Source organism: Homarus americanus, unplaced genomic scaffold (genome assembly GCF_018991925.1).
Source record: "Homarus americanus isolate GMGI-L3 unplaced genomic scaffold, GMGI_Hamer_2.0 scaffold40248, whole genome shotgun sequence".
Classification (NCBI taxonomy): Eukaryota; Metazoa; Arthropoda; class Malacostraca; order Decapoda; family Nephropidae; genus Homarus; species Homarus americanus.
Window position 1 is genome coordinate 4,302,140 of NW_024712526.1, and position 18,927 is coordinate 4,321,066.

At 35.6% G+C, this 18,927-nt stretch overlaps 1 protein-coding gene across 3 annotated transcripts in view; it reads right to left on the reverse strand.

Annotated features, from left to right (window-relative positions):
- Positions 1 to 250: 250 nt before the first annotated feature.
- The window catches only part of LOC121861056 (ankyrin repeat domain-containing protein 50-like), a 31,666-nt gene continuing 12,989 nt past the window's right edge, over positions 251 to 18,927 (reverse strand). The window contains exons 3-7 of one of the 3 annotated variants that reach the window (XM_042358598.1): positions 17,650 to 17,848; positions 13,839 to 15,269; positions 12,435 to 12,748; positions 11,671 to 11,836; positions 251 to 9,576 (exon numbers count right to left, since the gene is read on the reverse strand). In XM_042358598.1, coding sequence (XP_042214532.1) covers positions 12,437 to 12,748; positions 13,839 to 15,269; positions 17,650 to 17,848 — 1,942 coding nt within the window. In that variant the 3' untranslated portion in view covers positions 251 to 9,576; positions 11,671 to 11,836; positions 12,435 to 12,436. Of the gene's footprint in view, positions 9,577 to 11,670; positions 11,837 to 12,434; positions 12,749 to 13,838; positions 15,273 to 17,649; positions 17,849 to 18,927 lie in introns of all 3 variants that reach the window. The other 2 variants (XM_042358588.1, XM_042358579.1) reach the window with 2 other exon arrangements.

Below are 18,927 nucleotides of genomic sequence, written 5' to 3' on the forward strand. Positions count from 1 at the left end.
TAAAGGCACCTAATCCCATTATTCAGGTAAAGTTGAAATTTTGAATATTGTAGTGTGGCATTTTGTGGTACCTCTCTGAAAGTGAACCCTTGTTGTATTTAAGGGTCTCCAGTATTTAGAATGATTTCCACCAATTTCGACTGCAAAATTCACTCACTCTTCAGCTATCCTGGGTCAGACAAGATTACTTACTGCTAATGAAGGGTATTTAAGACAATGAATAGCCATAGCTGGTAGTAAAACAAAGATAGCCAACAGGATTATTGTATATTTACTCTTTCTTGGAATTACATCAAGTAATGCCTAACAATATACAATATAGTGTATTGTTAAACAGGATTACAGCCATAGGGTACATAAACAAAGAGACATTACTGTACTAAGGCTTTTAATATTATCACTGCATAAATGAGTGCATGTTATAGAAACCAAACAGTTTAAAGATGACTCTGAATAATGTTTTAATTTATAAAGATAACAAATTACACTTCACAGTATTATGACTACAAAAATATCTTAGTTACCCTGCAAAATCATCAGAGTTAACCCCCTTATTTTTGGCATTTGTCATTTTGAGATCAGACATTCACTCCTATACACTAATGAACCTATATAGTTAATGAACTTTGATAACAGAACAAATCTTCATTTTATTTTATCGATGTAATAAATGTGATTTACTTGTGACATTACTATCAGAATAAACGAAAAAAAATCCAAACAGTTGAGTATTCAGCATCCTGAAAGAATGCACAGTCTCTTTCAAATTGAAGATAAAATATAGCCATCACATGTGTATTGTGAAAATAAACTGCTTTGCTCTCATTTGATGTCAACAATAAAAAATTATACATACTACATGAAAATCTTGTTAGGAATAACAATGCATGCTTAATACAATTATATGACAAAAAATATCAGACGAGTAAATAAAATTTTATTTTCATAAACAGAAAATAATTTCCTAAAATATTTTTTTTTCTTTTGTGAAACTTAGAAACACAACATGGAGTGTGTGTGTGTGTGTGTGTGTGTGTGTGTGTGTGTGTGTCATGCAATATTTATAAAAATTTTACTTATGATGGAAAATACTGTACTCATTAATTTAGAAACTTAATTTGATGAAAAAGAAATTATATTCATGAGTATGAAAATATTTTGTCATAAATTTATTAAGTACACAGTATTACTATTTTCAACAAGTACCAAAACTCCTAGTATAACCCACCTGAAAAAAGATGGTTGTGTACCCATTTTCCCACCAAAACTATAATCATGTAATGTGCTTAAATAAGAAGCTTGAGCATTTTATAGCAATGAACCCCAGCATTTAGTGCAAAGATACAAAGGATGATACTTCATGTCCATGGAGATTGAATGTGAAGACTATTTATCATATACTGTACTGTATCTTCATTATCAGTAAATGAATGAATCAATAGTAAGGACTGCCTAAGTACACAGTTACCCACTTATTTGATAATGTAGAATATGTTGTTAAAACATAATTTGCACAAAGTTTCAATGAGAGAGCAACATTGTATTGTATGCCATGTGGTCATTCAGACTATGAGTACTAAAGAAACGGTGTAATTCAGTATCTCAACACAATGCATTCCCCTAAGCCTCATAGCCAATTGTCTGGACTCAGCAGTCAAATTGGGTTCATGATCACTCACAGACCATAACATAAAGATATTAAAGCTGGCCTCAACTTCCAAAGATAAGCTAACGCTAACTACTACATTTAACATGTAGGATACAAAGCAATACTTAAATACAAAAGTGTACAAAATAAATACAAGGGAAATCTGTACAGCAAAACTACTTACGTAAATACACTTCCATAGCATAAAATTCAGCATTTTTATATTAAAACGAAGTTCATGTGAACTTTATGTGAATTTACCTCACGAAATGCACTTATGGAGCATGGATATCAGATGTTAACCAACAGCTGTTAGGTTGACATGAGGGGGAACTCTGGGTTTGACATTTCATACAAAGTCAACTATGGTAATAATGTAAATTGAATATCATAATTATTACTTGGGTTATCATGACATATAGTGAGTCCAGTTACTCATAGCCCTGTCAGTTTTCAGTAACATATTAAAATTTGTGTGTGTGGGAGATACAAAAAAGAACACATCTCCAAATGATACGGACCTTGGTACAGTACATTGATCAGTTGTTTTCTGGTTGGTGCTGAGTAGTTAAGAAAAGTCATAGTAAATAATTACTTTTAACAAATACAGAAATGAATTATATTAAGTAAAATACTGTATGTAATATGAAAACCTGTAATTAGTAGATTGATTGGATTCAGTTGGCCATGGAAGCACTATAGTGTGAGGAGTGCTGGGGCTGTCAACAGGATGAGGCTCCTACTTTTGGCCATCATTCTCCCATTACACAGCAAACAGTAGTCCAACTTGGAGTATCAACTACACATTCCCAAATTCCAGGCTACCTAACAGTGGTAAATAATCTCTTAGTTAACTTTCCTTCTTTCATGTTTTCATGTGTGGTACAGTACAGTGCTAGGTAATGTACTTCTTAAAGAAACTGTCAAACTCTTCCATACATCATATTAACTTTTCTTATTGGTTTAAACAACATGCAACTGTTGTTTTAATAATCAAACCAACTTACAAAATTTCTACTGCAATGTTTTAAGCATTAAAAAAGATCTCTCAAGCTGTAATGTAAAGTTGAATAAAGTATTCAAGAAAGTCTCCATGAACCTTCTGTAATCAAAATACAGTGCAGTACTGTACAATACTGTACAGTTATTCTGAAAAATAGATGTCATTTCAGAAAAGTTGAGGCAATGAATGAGGTGACACCATTTCACTATTCTGCAAGAGATAGTTTCTCATTAAATATTAACACTATGATATGCTCAGCAAGGTATTATAACTGGTTAACTTTGGACACCCATGGAAACAATTCTGAAGGATGTATATTGATTATTCTTTCTCACTGCCTTCATTAATGTATTTTCTTTGGTCACAATCAGATCCGACTGAGGTTGAAGTCAGCAAAACGTTTGTAAATCCCACCCTGTCCTTCATATACATACCTAAATCTCATTCACACTTGAGAATTTACTCCCTCATAGTCTCATAACACCTTATCATTTCCTGTGTTCATGCAGCTGGTAAATGTATAACAATGTTATTAAAATGTGACAGCCAAACTAACATGAAAAACTTCTGTAAATATTTGAAACAATTCTCCCAGATCTTTGATGCTGGAAGGTTGGAGATCATGAGATGTTACAACTCCCACCTGACTAACAACTGATACACGTCTTCTAAACATGTATAGATAACAGTGAGTTTCTGATTGTGAAGATTGGTTATACGTACTGATGTAAATAGATAAATAATAAAGACCAATGTGACAAACTTAAAATAATTCAGAAATAGGGTACAGTGCAGTACTCTTAACAATTTGCATATTTTTTAATTATACTACATATTTATTTATTTAGGTCATATAACATATAATACAGTATTGACCAATATTGGCATTGAGTAAAAACTTTGAAAAGAAAGGGGGTATTCACTGCTTAGTAAGGATCTTGGGGAAGGTGATGTTCTGCATATCTTTCATTTATAACATACTGTACTTGGTGTTCCCTTGTTAAGAAATTAAGTTGTGCTAAAATACATTAAATATTGAAATAGAAAACCAATATGAAAGCAAAAAAAATCTTTAAAATTACAAAAATACTGATTTACAAGTTTTCTGTTCACCCACACAAAAAGGGACCATCTACTTCCACCAGGCACAGACATTAATCAAGTGTAATAACACATGTGTTTTTTATTCCAACTGGGAAATCCAATTCACCTTTCCATTCTGGTGCCATTTTCACAATGTTTACAAGAATTCATTTCTTATGTGGTTTTGATGAAATTGAAGAATCTGGGGATGAGCACCTATCTCGCCACCAAGCACCATCGCAGGAAAGTCTGTCTACAGAACACAATCTTTCTTTTAAACCTCAAACTTAATGTGGCTTAAAAGATAAGACAAGTAAATGAACTATAATTCTGACAGTCTCCACTGCCCTTCCTCTAACACCCTATAGGTTTACCTGAAAAGAGCAAATATGGAAAAACCTGAAATAATAAGAGTCCACGGGGCCAGCCTAGGCCCCCTTACAGGGTTTAGGTTAGAAGACAATGAGTTCTGATAAAGCAGGGTGTCTTTTTCTAAGGTGGTTTGGCAGATGTTATCCAAATAAAATTTTAGCCTCACAGGAACAAAGGAAGGAAGGTGTAATGAGCAGAAAGAAAATTTAAATGTATTGTATTAAATTACAGAATGCAAAAATTTATTTTTCACTCTTATAGTTCCCATGGAACTTATTGGTACTTATTTATGAAAGACTAATACAGTATTTAAACGGTTTGTGTGATGATGTACGGAGATGTTTAATATGTGAGGTAAATTAGTTCCACCCAAGCCATTGTGAAATGTTGGAGTTCACAAAACTCACAAGAAATAACAGGCAATTGGTGTATTTGTAACCCACTATTGAAGTCAGAAACACCCATAGTATTGTATATGTTGACATGCTAAGAGTAACAGCAATATGTTTTATTGTAAAGTTATCAAAACAAAGGTGTAAAAAACAAAAAAATCACCGATGCTTGGCATTGAAGCTATACTGTACATATACTGTAGTTGCACTGCCACTATTTTTGTCAGTATATAGCCTACTCCATGAGTTTTCTAGTTAGCTTGTTTTGACCCACATAAGGTACAAATTGTTTTGCCTATAAACTGTACAAGTGTTCTAACCATTAAATCTCAAATGCTATGATTTCTGTCTATTGTATTTCTGTACAGTAAATGATAAGGCTACACAGTTCTCCCCAGTTTCTTACATTTGATTAGTACAGTAAATATTGTATATAATTCAGTTTAAAGAAATGATGACAATCATTGGCTCAAGTTTCAAAGAATTTTCTTGGTTCATTTCTTAAAATTTATGAGGGAGTTGAACTGACTGTCCATTTCATTCCACCTCAATGGTCAAGATTTTAGTTGAAAGTATCATTAAATCTCTGGTACAGTACTGAGATATATGACTCAATTTGACAAATCACACCAATAAATTTGAAGATAAAACTTTGACAGATGAAGATTTTTGGAATGGCCTGACATTTATCCATGCTGATTCAGTGCAGGAAACTGTAATGAATTCCAACTGGATAGCCAAGACTGACAATGGAAAATGGCACTAAGGTTTTGATAAGAAAGACAAAACTGTGTGTAGAAAGTTGAAGCAGAGGTCAAGCTGCCTGTTTCAGGACACCTAGAGATGACTTATTTAACTTCAGGTAAGAGGGAAGTTCTGGAATTCTAAAGTAAAAAAGTACTGTATACATTTTACTTTAACAAAGTATGGCAATATCCATTTTGCTCTTTATATTCTATAAATTTAATTTAATAATTTTACCAGCTTATTTGTGGGTTTAAATATTTATTTAGAACCGAGCTTTTATAAAAACAAAGGTAACAATGAGTTTATATTAAATTTTAAGTCCTGTATTGAGTAAACAAGTTCAGGTTTCTATGACGATGTAGCTGGTTATTACAAGGTACAGTATATAATAGATATTCTAATAATAAGTTATTGTTTTTTGGTAAATGATTATACATTATGTGTTTTTTAAACAAGTATTAACACAAATGCAAAAAAATTTTGTGGACCAAATTTTTACAACAAATAGAGATTCGCAGGAAGATTTCAATAAAAAGACACCCTGTGACAATGTATAGTACAGCTAGGAGAGGTAATATTTATGCCTATAAACATGCAAAATTGTACGAGTACTGTACATTCCATTTTCCATTCAGTAAAAAAAAAAAGCTCTATTACAAGATTACTGTCAACAGTTGAGAGCAAATCACTACAGTAATAAACAAATAAGCAACTTCTTTAATTCATCGACATCAAAATTAATGACACACATACGGTACTGATATAAAGCATATTACAAAAATAAATAAGCACCCAAGTCATGGCCACATAAATGCACTTGGAAGATGACGCCACACCAAGTACCTACTTATAAACTGAAGTCTTATTATTGTTGAGATATAAGGAGTTTAGCTAACTTCCCCAGGCCCTTTATTCACCTGCAACTGGTCTTGAGGGTGAGACAATTCATGTCCGTGAGCAAAGTAAACAATTGCTTTCTCCTATTTTTCAGTATTCAATGCTCTTAATGCATTATGTTCCTGCATTACTGTCCATATTGGATCTAAAGGAGGGTAAATTGTATGTTAGTTTTGGTTGGGCTGGTGACATATATCTCTTTCTCCTATATATTTAACTATTTTTACCTGCCTACACTGCACTTCATGGTATTATTTTTGGTCCTGTCTCTGTGTGTCCTTCAAAATAACTCCAAAATTGACTAATTATTGCAATGGTAATAAGGTTCCTTGAAGTTTAAAGAAAATTATGTGGTTTTTCAGAAGTTAAAGAAAACAATGGCATGAGACAGTCTCCAGTGGTGACTACATTACAGTAATTTTAAGTATAGTAACAGCATCAACTAGTTCAATAATTACTCTGCCCTGGTGATGGCTCACATGTAGGGTTTCCATCCATTCCGATAATGTTAAATTATCTTTAGAAATTCTTATGTATGTGACTGTCAGGTCACACCCTTGCCTGCCACTCCCAATGTTTAACATTGGATTTGCACTAACCTCAAGAATAACCAAGCTGCTATGAAGATGTTAGAAGCCCACGACCTGATGGAAATTCTTAGGCCTGTATCTGTCAATCATTTCCCATTAGTGTGTTGTGTCTTCTATGCATTCAAAATTCATTCACAGATACGTACAGTATATCAAAAGGTATACAAATAAAATTAGAGAGAGAACATTATAAAGAATCTTTTATACCAACAAAAATGGGTAATTTCCACCATGTCACCAGTGTTATCATCCCCAATCTTAAATTAAAAAGAAATTCAGCTTTTTTCATGAAATATTTTATCCTTTTAGTCACATTGGTATTGGACACTTATTATTACACGAGTCATTCTGGGTCTAGGCATTTTTGTTCATGTATTAATTAATGTTATTTGTAAAAAAATTATACATCATGTTGGTTCTAAGCAGTTTTCATAATCTCAGTCATATTGATCCCTCACATTTACTGTTAAATTTTTCTAACTGGCTCTATGCAAGTTTTTAGCATATTTAGTCATGCTGGTTATAGGCATTTTTCAGCAGTTTAGCCATAATGGTTCTAGACATATACTACCTCAATAGTTTTACTAGTTCCAGATATATTTGTTACTTCAAACACATTGATTGTATACATTTTCATCAACTTAATCATGATGATTTTATACTATCCTCATCAACACATACCAAGCTGGTTCTTTCAACATGTACTTCCTTCACCTACTGATAGCACTTCAGCAACACTATATAAAACTGTGCAGATTATTAAATATCAAGAAAAAGACTGCCCAAGCATCAAATACAAAGTCATATGGTACACACAGCTCGAGCCCTATGTTATTCACTTCCTAGGGGTTTTAAGGTATGCCATTACAATATATTTGTATAATATTAATATTAGAAATAATCAATTGCAGAAGTATGTGTACTGTATTATATGCTTCATTGGTTGTTCTTCAAGTATAATTAAAAATTTCTGAGGAGTAACATAAACGTTCATTAATACTTAAGTAGTATTACAATACTTTAATTACATTATAGTGTTCTCATACTTCTGTCCAATAGGTCAAACTACGTACTTGTTTATCAACATCATGTGTATTAACAATACCTGAGGGTTATACAGTTCTCAGGAAAGTCACTGAGGTCAAGTTGTTTCCTCCCAACACACTTATCAATAAACTGGATATGTTGTAATATTAACTGTATAGTTTACTGACACTCATATATGTGAAAATACATTATAGAAACATAAAATAATTCTTGAATATAAAAAAGTGCGGGTGATACTTTAATGCATTTTCAGTATGCCGATAGTTTGTATTAACTAAAATTAACACCTGGCTGATTTTTTATGCAAGCTTATAAGAGAATACAGAGCAGCTGTGCATTTTACTGATAATCATACGTCCAAAAACAAAGTACCTCAAAATAAAATTGTAACATACTTTTGAAGATAAGATAATAAAGGCAAAAGCATGAAGGACCAACTATGGCTAAACCTGTTAAGCATGTGGTAAAGTGAATTAAAATACTCTATTGCTTTCTTGCTGAGTTAGAGTGACTCCCTCTTTAATGCAGAAGCATCAGGAGCCAGTAAATCAGTGTTGATAAGTGCATCCAACAAAAGTATTCTCACATCATATTGGATACCAACCAATAACTGCTCAATGACCAGGAGTAAATGATACAGTTATGGAGCTGTACATTATTACATCACACACTGTAAATGTTTATTAAGGTTTACATTGCTAATCTGTACATGTGCAAGGTGAGGACACTTTTTACATTTGCACATGAGTAGTACAACACAGCGAACTACACGACTAGTACAGGGCACCGCTATATACACATAGGATACAACAGCAATAAAACATACTTTGACATGTTCATATGGCAGTTTGGGACCCACATTTAATAAGAGAAAATCCCAATACTCATGAATATAGGGAAAAATTATCACAATACAGGGGAAAACGAAAATATTAAATACTGTACTTGAGAACAGAGACTATGTGTATAACTCATTATAAGTCAAGTGTTATATATTCCATCGGAAAAAACTGACTTGACATACAAGTTGATAACTGTCAAGACTCATAAGAGAACAATAGTAGTACTGTACAGTAATGTATTCTTTATAAAAAAAAAAGTGCCTAAAGCAGTCACTTATTAGCCTGGGTTCCAAGCTCCCATACTGACAGCCTTGCAGACTTTGGTGTGGGGGGTCTCAGCTTAGCCGTTAAAACACTGCTCGAGTTCTGTTATTAACTTGGCACCAGGGACGGTAATGTGCCACGAAAAGTAAAAGTTGTGTTTGCACAAGGTAATCAAGTTAAATATAACAGAACTGAACCCAAAATTTTCCTCTTGGTCCATATACAGCATTAATGGCTATCTTAAAATAACCTTCAAAAGCTTGATTAATTTCCCTGTAAAAGTAATGTCACTAATCTCAGTTTAAAGTCACCAAATAGGTTGACTGACTTTTTCTTGCAAACAAGATAAACTTTTGAGGTTTGCTCACTGAAATATTTTCTTGCCAGATTTTCTCAAACTTCACACTACCCAGGCAGTTGAAGATGCCAATGCTGTCACTTAACATATTAAACTTGTATATAACACTCAACAGTCATATTACCATTGCTAAAGGAAACCTGAACACAGTAAACATTTCTTTTTTTGTTTGCATCACCATCATTACAGATATATCATACATATATATCTGGAACATCTTTTGGTGTCAGTACATTTGTATACGTCATAATGTGTGTTTTCTAATTCTTCTTCCTTCACTGTACCTGTAGTAGTTGTATATCTTTTGTGGTTTCCTTCTTTGCCACAACTTTCCTGTAATGAAAATAAGTTTGCATTACATCACCAAATGCAATCTAGACTACTGTATGTTCAATAAGAAAACCCCCAAAACATAGAAAAAACTAAATTGTTAGAAAATATTTGAAATAAGTATTTTTCACTATGCTCCATCTAAATTAAACTATCTGCAAAATAGTAAAATACCCCCGGTACTGTACAAGAGCAAATTTAAAACATCTTAAAATTTAGGGAAATATTCAAATCGTACAGTTGTACAGTAGGTAGTTGTAAGTACAGTATATCATTTTAAATGAATGTCTCCTTTTCAAAGGACAACTCCAACCAAAAAAAATTCCAGAGTGAAGCTCCTAAGCTACAAATTAATATTAATGACATTTTCTGGACAGAAAAAATCATGAAATGCACAAATACTTTTTCACAACATTTAAAAAAAACATAAGCGGTTGTATAATGAATGTCTCACAAACCTAAGTGGAGGATGACATTATATTAGGTATTAGCACTGACTCTGACATCTAAATAAAGGCATTTATTAAGAATACAGCTTATGAGAAAGAGTAATTTTCCGAATGATGCTCCTGAAATTTTTTTTTTATGTTAATGGCATATTTTCACAAGAAATAACCATCAAATGGGTAATACTTCCTCAGATTTTAAGTGAAATATTTCTCACTCAGGTACATAAAAAATGAGATATAAAGCAAAGTAACATCAGTTGTGGGGAGAGGTCTTACATTTTCTCTAAAATAAACCAATTTTTTCAATTTCAAACTCCAGTAATTAAAGATAATTATATTACAGTTATCTGAATACGATACAATAGAATTGTATATTGCAATCACTTAATATTCATTGATCCTAATAACTCATTCCTTACTTTTTCATAACACAAAAAATACTGTACCTCTTGGTGTTAAGTTATGAAGAGTAGCAAACATACATAAGGTTAATACCAATTATTTTTAGCATACTATATTGTTTTTAAGCTGTAATATACTGCTTAGTTCCCACATAAATTCACAGTGCAAAACAGTTGGAAAAAAATTAAGCACTGTGAGCTTCATTCTTGCAAGCGTGGAAAATGGCCATAAACGCTGATGATGAGAGAAGGAAGAGAACCTGTATGTGGTAGATGATAACAATTGTGGCTTGAACATATACACAAGGAAATGAACAAAACAACCCACTTGATAAATATAATCCAGGAAACATTCTGGCCAATATAAGTTCCTAGATCAATATAACTTCCTTTTAAATCATGCACTAAGTGTGCCAGTGTGGTGCCAGCCTTAACCATCTGTCTTCCAATGCAGAAGCAACAACTTTGCATTGCCCATCCACCCACTAGTGTAGATATGACAATATTGCTCCTCCTCACTGGATGTAATGCACAGCATTGCTTTGTCTGTCTCATTATCAGGTGTTTTGTCTTGGAGTCAAAGTTGAGTGTTTCTTTGTGTTTATTGTATGGTATTTTGGCAACTAACTTCCAAGAAATCCATAACCAAGAATGGAAAACATATTGCAAATACTCCTGCAAATGTGGGGAGTGGGGTGAATGTTCAGTAGATGCAAGTCATGCTACCTACCACAGTCCTAACCATTGTGTGTTACAATGAAAAATTAAAGGTTAGTAAGTATAATCTGACTCCAGGAATTGCACTATGTAGTATGAAGGGTAAAGACTCATAGGTAAATAAAGGAGATGATGGTGCACTGAGTGATATGGAGGAGAGTATGGCAAGCACTGGTTGGTTCTGAAGGGTTAAGCAGTGTGCTAACCTTCATAACATTTCTGTGACTGGAAAAGCCACTAATGCAGACACAGATGCAGCTTGCCCTAGATTTTGATGAGTACTTTACCCACATAACTCTGTTCCTTAAATTGTCTATTTGTGCATATCATTAGTGTTCTGTGCTGATTTGCTTTATAACACTATAATCTGCAGTAAAGTTCAGACAATGATGCAGATTTTTAGAATGCATCCACAGCATATACCAGTGACTTGCTTTACACAATTTCCAACTAGAATGACCTCATTCACATTAAAAAGCAAAGTAAAATAATTAAACAAAATTTATAAGTATAATATCAAAGTACTGTACCATTTATTCAAATATGTGCTGCAAGGAGGTCAGCTTAAAGGACACCACAGAACACGAAGATATATGTGTTTTTTGTTGAGAAGTGGCTATGTTTTGTGACAGTTGGCATCTTCAGTTGTATCCTTGGTGCCATGGTAGGGGGTTACCGCAATCTGTTTTCATCTTTCTGAAAAAAATTATTAGTTAGAGAACATTACGAAAAAATATATTGCAGTCATGAAGGATTGTAGATTACAGGGGTATATATTGTAGTATACAGTAAATGGCAACAATATATTTTAACCTTCATTATAAACTGTCAATATCAGTTAATTCATAGGCAAACTTTTCCTTTAAGTTATTTGATCATCAATGCTATACCAAGTAATTCAAGTCTACTACAGTACAGTACGTGACTATGATGCAAGTTTGCCATGCTCAGTAAAATATAACAAGGAAGAGTTAGCAGCAGTATGGAAAGTTTTGATGGACAATACCTATTTAAAGATTTTTTACCAAAGTTATGTGGTGTGGTACAAACTTGCTTCTTGTCCTAAAAGTTGCTGGTTTGTACCTGGAGCACACCCAGTTCACCCACCTATGAATGGATACCTAATTGTATTGTTGGGAAAGAGAAGGTGGCCAAGTGTAGTGACAAGCAGAATAACTCCTTGTGTACCTAAAAAAAGGCTTATTATACAGTGTAATGTATCTGCACTATCTTTAACAAGCTGTTAGGCCTATGGGACCCACTGTCAACCAAACTTAACACTCCAGAAACATACGGTCATAGTGGAGTTTCTTTCTTGAGCGGGAGACCATTAGGTCTGGCTGGTGGTGGTCTTGGGCGGCCACTTAAACCGTTCCTTAGAAGGTGAGCGGCCTTGGCATGGGCAGCCTTAAGGCTTGGGTTGGTCACTATTCCATTGCGACGTGGGCGTGGCTCAGGAGATCGAGTACCCAGGATAATGCGCATATGTTGGTCCTGGGTAAAGGTAAAGCCAGAGGAGCCTGGTGATCCAGCTCCAGGTACTCCTGGGACACTGACACCCATACTTGGTATGTTTCCCAGGCCTGGAACACCTACACGGCGACCAATCTGAAAGTGTGTAAAAATGGATATATTTAAAAGATGACATTTAGAAATTAGCACAGCACAGTAACAGCATTTTCATTAAATTTCTTCCAACATTTTCTCTCAAAATGATCCACAATGTCAACAGCTCTTCTATATTATCAACAAAGTCATCTTCATAGAGCCTCCCATCCTCCACTCTCTTTCCTCCTTTCTCAATTTAGGTTCTCTTTTTTTTATTACTGTACTAAAATGAATTCCATAATTGATCTATCAAAAAGATGTCAAAACATTCATGGTCACTTTCCAAACACTAAAGTTACCACCCCCAACTTTAGCGTCAAGCCAATAATCCTTCACTGCCTCTGACAGCACCTTTTGCAATTCAGACACTCTCAACATATTCAAAAGCAGCTACCAAACAGGGAGGTACTACCACCTGGGAAGATATTGGAAGCATAATGTATTGTCTAATGGCAGACCCCTCAGGTTGATGATCTGACTTTCTGCCTCATTTACACACAATTGCAGGGTCTCAATTTTTTCTCTTATTTAGACAACACAACATAACATCTTTTCTCGCTATTGATTTTTTTTTTCATTTCTGTACAATATTTCTTTATGGTTCTTTGTTATTATTATTACAGTGTTGTTATTATTATTATTATTGTTATCATTATTATTTTATATTATTTTATTTTTAATTTTTAATTTTTATTATAAAATTTATTTACTTGAAATTATTAATTTATTTTTAATTTTGTATTTGTATCACAAATTTTATTTACTATGAATTATTATTATTATTATCATTATTATTATTATTATTATTATTATTAATAGTACAGTAATATTATTATTATTATTATTATTATTATCATCATCACATTTTCGCCCCCCAGGCCCCGATGTGGGTCAGTGACCTGTGCCCGGGTGGGCTAATCCCTGTATAAAAAAAATAAAAAAAAATAAAAATAAATAATAATAATATTAATGTTAACCATTTGTCAGCATTATCAATTCACATTACTGAATTATTCAATTCTGTTGCGATGCTGAATGCACAAAGTTCAACATTCAAGAGATTTAATTATTTAGTTACTACAGCAGTTACCTCTGGTGTAATATTGACAGGGGGGGCAGATGGTCTTGGTGCTCGTCCTGCTGGGTGCTGAATTGGAACAGTGTAGTCATCTTCTAAAATGGCTCCAGCTGGTAAATGTCGTCCTCCACCAGGACCATCACTCAGTGGTGATAGTGGTGGAGAGGCATAAATTGGTGAAGCTGGTTCATCTAAAGGAGTGAGCGCTGGTTGGGGTGGCGGGGGATGGCGCCGACCACGTCCACGACCACACTGTTGAAGCTGCTGTGTAAAACTGAGGACTGGAGACATGGCAGATGCTGGTGGTGCAGAAGGTGCAGGTGGTGGTGGTGGTTGTTGCTGGTGCTGGAGAAGAAGATGAGCATGAGCCTCACGGGGTGTGGGAGCTCTGGGGCCACCCGAAGAGCGAGTCGAGGTAGTGAGATTGCCTGAAGACTTGGAAGAAGAGTGTTGTCCAAGAGAGGCAACTGAGCGGCGTTTCTCAAAGGTAGATTCTGGAGATTCAGCTGGTGAAGCTGCTAGGCCTGGACACAATAATGCTGAGCAAGGTTTTGTTTCTGCAGTTGATCCTGAGCCTACTGATGAAGAGGCTGCCATTCCCCGTGAAGCACCACCATGCACCGCCATGCTCTCCTCTAGCATGCGAGCAAGATGAATATGACCACCTTTCAAGGCCACTTTAATTGCAGTTCGACCACAACGATCAGAATGTGCTGGGTTTGCACCATATTGAAGAAGAGCTGCAACACTCTCTTCGTGTCCCTCTTGTGCTGCAATGCTCAAAGCTGTAGCACCTTGTGAGCAAGTGTGATCTACTGTGGCACCACGTTCTAGCAACAATCTCACTACCTCTGCATGGCCTTGCCAAGCGGCACTCTGTAACGGTGTCCGGCGTTCTCTATCCACAGCATCAACATGAGCACCCCCATCTAGTAATAGAGCCACCATACGGGTGTGACCCTGCCATGCTGTTACATGGAGAGGCGTACGGCCTTCTAGGTCTGTACTCTCAACATCTGCATTATTCTCCATTAAAAATTTTGCCATATCAAGACGATTTTCAAGGGCAAGGAGGTAAAGCGTTGAGCGACCATCAGCATCTTTGTAGTGAAGGTCAGCACTTCGACAGAGAAGAAGATGCACAACATCCTTATGCCCCTCAAGTGCTGCTACACGTAGAGCAGATCGTCCATCATGACTAGTGTGGTGAATATCTGCCCCAGCATCTAAAAGAGCTGCAACCACAGCAGTGTGGCCCTCTTGTGCGGCCAACACTAATGCATGTTTACCATCATTATCTACTTCATTAACACGTGCACCAGCTTCCAGGAGGGCTTCACACACCCCACAATGACCTTCAAATGCTGCATAATGCAACGGCGTCCAACCTGCATTATCCCGATGAGTTTCATCTAAACCTCTGTCTAGAAGTAGCCGCACTGTCTCCTGAAATAAAACCATCATAAAACTTAAAATATAATAATGTAAAGATTCTGAAATGTTGTTGGGCTTTCATATCTCTTGTAAGAGAACAGATGATATATATACTGTAATTAATATTAAAATTTACTTCTCACGATGATAACAACAAGGATTCAAGAACAGTACATTACTGTACAAGCAATAATGCATGTATCAGCACCAATATGTCAAGGGTTATCCAGTGTGACCTACCATACATCACAGGCTTCCCTTACTATGAGGTCCTCCTGCACTAACACTGGATACACCAACCGCTCAAATGGCTAGTACTGGTAAGCTGATAAATGGTGAAAATTACAAAAAATAGTACCCCACCAGTGTCATACTGTACTGTGTGACAATGTGCCACAGCCATTCGGCAATTATTAATTATTTAATTTAAACACCATTTAATGTGCATTACACAACCAAGTTTGATAAAAATATTCTTCATCGGTTTGTGTCCAATACTGTACCTGGTAACTAAATCTGAGAATAGATAGACAAACAGATAGACAGTCAGAAAGACAGAGGGATTGAAGAAATGCAATGCCGTAGTTTTTTTTACGTTTATTTATCACTAGGATAAAATATTATGTAAATCTGCAAACTACTTCTAAAACTAAAATTATCTATTCTGTTACTTGCAAATTTACTGCCTACTCGTATAAACTTTTAAATTATATTAAGTACAGTACTGTACAGTACATTACACAAAAATACATTAAGGCCATTAAATTTACTTAACTGAAAATATTATCAAGGAAATAATTTCTTGCAAGGAAGTTTAGTGAAGGATGTCATACAAGTTAATAGAGGGTGCCATACAAGTATACAGACAAGTATAGCTTCAAGGCACAGTGAGGGTATCATACAAGCTGACAAGGGAGGGTCGCATAAGCACAGTGAGGTATCATACAAGTATAGTAGAGGGTGTCAGTTAGTAGAGGGTGTCAACAAGTATAGTGAGGGGTGTCATACAAGTAGTGGAGGAATGCATAGTGGGAGGGTGTCATACAAGTATAGTGGAGGGTGTCATACAAGCATAGTAGAGAGGGTGTCACACAAGCACACAAGTGGATGTGGAGGGTGTCATACAAGTATAGTGGAGGGTGTCATGTACAAGTATAGTAGAGGTGTCAACAAGTAAGTGGAGGGTCAAGCAGTGGAGGGCAAGTATTGTGAGGGTGTCACACAAGTATAGTGAGGCCACACAAGTATAGTAGAGGGTGTCATACAAGGTGGAGGTGCGGCAAGCATAGTGGAGGGTGTCGCATAGTGGAGGGTGCACAAGCATACAAGTATAGTGAGGTGCACATACAAGTTTGCATAATGGAGGGCCATACAAGTATAGGGAGGGTCGTACATACAGTGGAGGGTATCATACAAGTATAGTAGAGGTGTCATACAAGATAGGGAGGGTGTCGTAGTAATACAAGTATAGTGGAGGGTGTCAGTTTAGTGGAGGGTGTCATAAGCATAGTGGAGGGAAAAGCATACAAGTAGGGAGGTGTCGCAAGTACATTAGTGTAGGCCAAGTATAGTGGAGGGTGTATCACAAAGCTTAGTGGAGGTGGATAGTGGAGGTGTCATAAGTATAGTGGGGTGTACAAGCATAGTGGAGGGGGTGTCGTGCATAAGGTATAGTGTGGAGGGTGTCATAGTGGAGGGTTAAGTGGAGGGTGTCATACAAGCTAGTGTGTCATAAGTATAGGGGAGGGTGTCATACAGTTTAGTGGAGGGTGTCATACAAGTATAGTGGAGGGTGTCACAAGTATAGTGGAGGTGTGCATGTTAGTGGAGGGTGTCATACAAGTAGTAGTGAGGGTGTCTACAAGTTTAGTGGAGGGTGTCATACACACAAGTATAGTGGAGGGTGTCGTACAAGTATAGTGGAGGGTGTCATACAAGTATAGTGGAGGGTGTCATACAAGTATAGCGGAGGGTGTCATACAAGTTTAGTGGAGGGCGTCATACAAGTATAGTGGAGGGTGTCATACAATTATAGTGGAGGGTGTCATACAAGTATACTGTAGTGTGGTATTATGAATTAATTAGATATTAATGCTAGTTTTCGAACCACCAGAATGATCTGAAATATGAGGAATTCCAAATTCAAGAAGACTGTACTGTACTGTACTGTACTGTACTGTACTGTACTGTACTGTACTGTACTGTACTGTACTGTACTGTACTGATTTGTGGATGGATTACTGTAATTTCCTTAAAGGCTTACACCATGAAGAGAAACTAAAACCAGCTGCTTGTAGTATTACATCTTATACAGCATTGTAATGTTGAATAACTTTACATTTATGGCTGCTAGATACCAGAAAGAAGTGCAGTACACCAAACGACTCACCTGTGATCCCTGGGCAGCAGCAACACTGAGGACAGTTCGTCCCTCAGCATCTATATGGTCTACATAGCAGCCCCAGAAGAGCAGGCGCTCCACTACAGCAGCGTGCCCCATGGATGCTGCAGCCAACAGAGGAGTTCGGCCAGAGCGATCCACATGGTCAACATCCCCTTCATACTCTAGTAGCAATTCACATACCTCGCTGTGTGACAATTGACAAATTTTAAGGCAATAATATCTCACATATTAGAAACTTAATTTTGCATCATGTGCTCACAAGCATCACATGTCTATGATATAACACTTGTACCTGTACACTAATTTATTGAATGCCATGTATTAGTGCTTCATATTGTTTACCAGCACACTACACTACTGTACATACAAAAAAGGATGGTCTGGTTTTAAACATTGAGAACAAACAATAAGTACAGTTCCACCTTTTACCATAGTCTGTTAATAGAAAAAGGTTATACAGTATAAATGCTGTGTCAAGAGGTCTCTGATTATGAAACTTTATTCATCACAAAAAGAAAAATGCAGATGAGCCTTGAACAGGTCAACCTATACTGTAAGCAGTAGCCTCACAGCACACAGTACCTACACAGTAACAGGTACAGTAGTTACTATCTTTTACATAAGATACAACATGGGGATCTATTATACTATAAATGTGGTTGGTATGTACGGGCAGGTAACTCCGCCTGTCTGTGTAAACCCTTAAAAATTTTGATATCAGTGGAACCTAAGGATGGGTTGGGGAGGCCTGTCAGTGGGTTGTAAGCAGGACTCATGAAAACAAAAATAAAATATTTTAGGGTGAAAATATTAGTAATTACAGAATTAGTATTTGGTTTAATTTTCACCCAAGTGGTGGCTACAGCACAAAGTATATAGAGTAAAATAGAATATTTTGGCAGGTTAAGGAAAAGTGTTTCAATAAACAAAATACAGTACATTACTGTAATAAAAAATACTGTACATGTATAATAATAAAATATCAAGTGTTTTTACTTTAGGTCTATTAAACTTGATGGAAAAATAGTGTTTCTTATACTTTTTCTTGTACGTAGTTCTGATGAATAAAACTAGGTTTCTCTTTTGTAAAAATAAAAATTGTACTTCATTCAATAAAAACACTAAATCTGAGTACTGTACTGTACTGTACTGTACTGTACTGTACTTTTTTAATTTCCCTGTACTGTACTTCTAAAAAATCAACCCTCGAGAAAAATGCTAACATCCGCACAATGCGAAGATGAAACCAATAACCATTCTTAT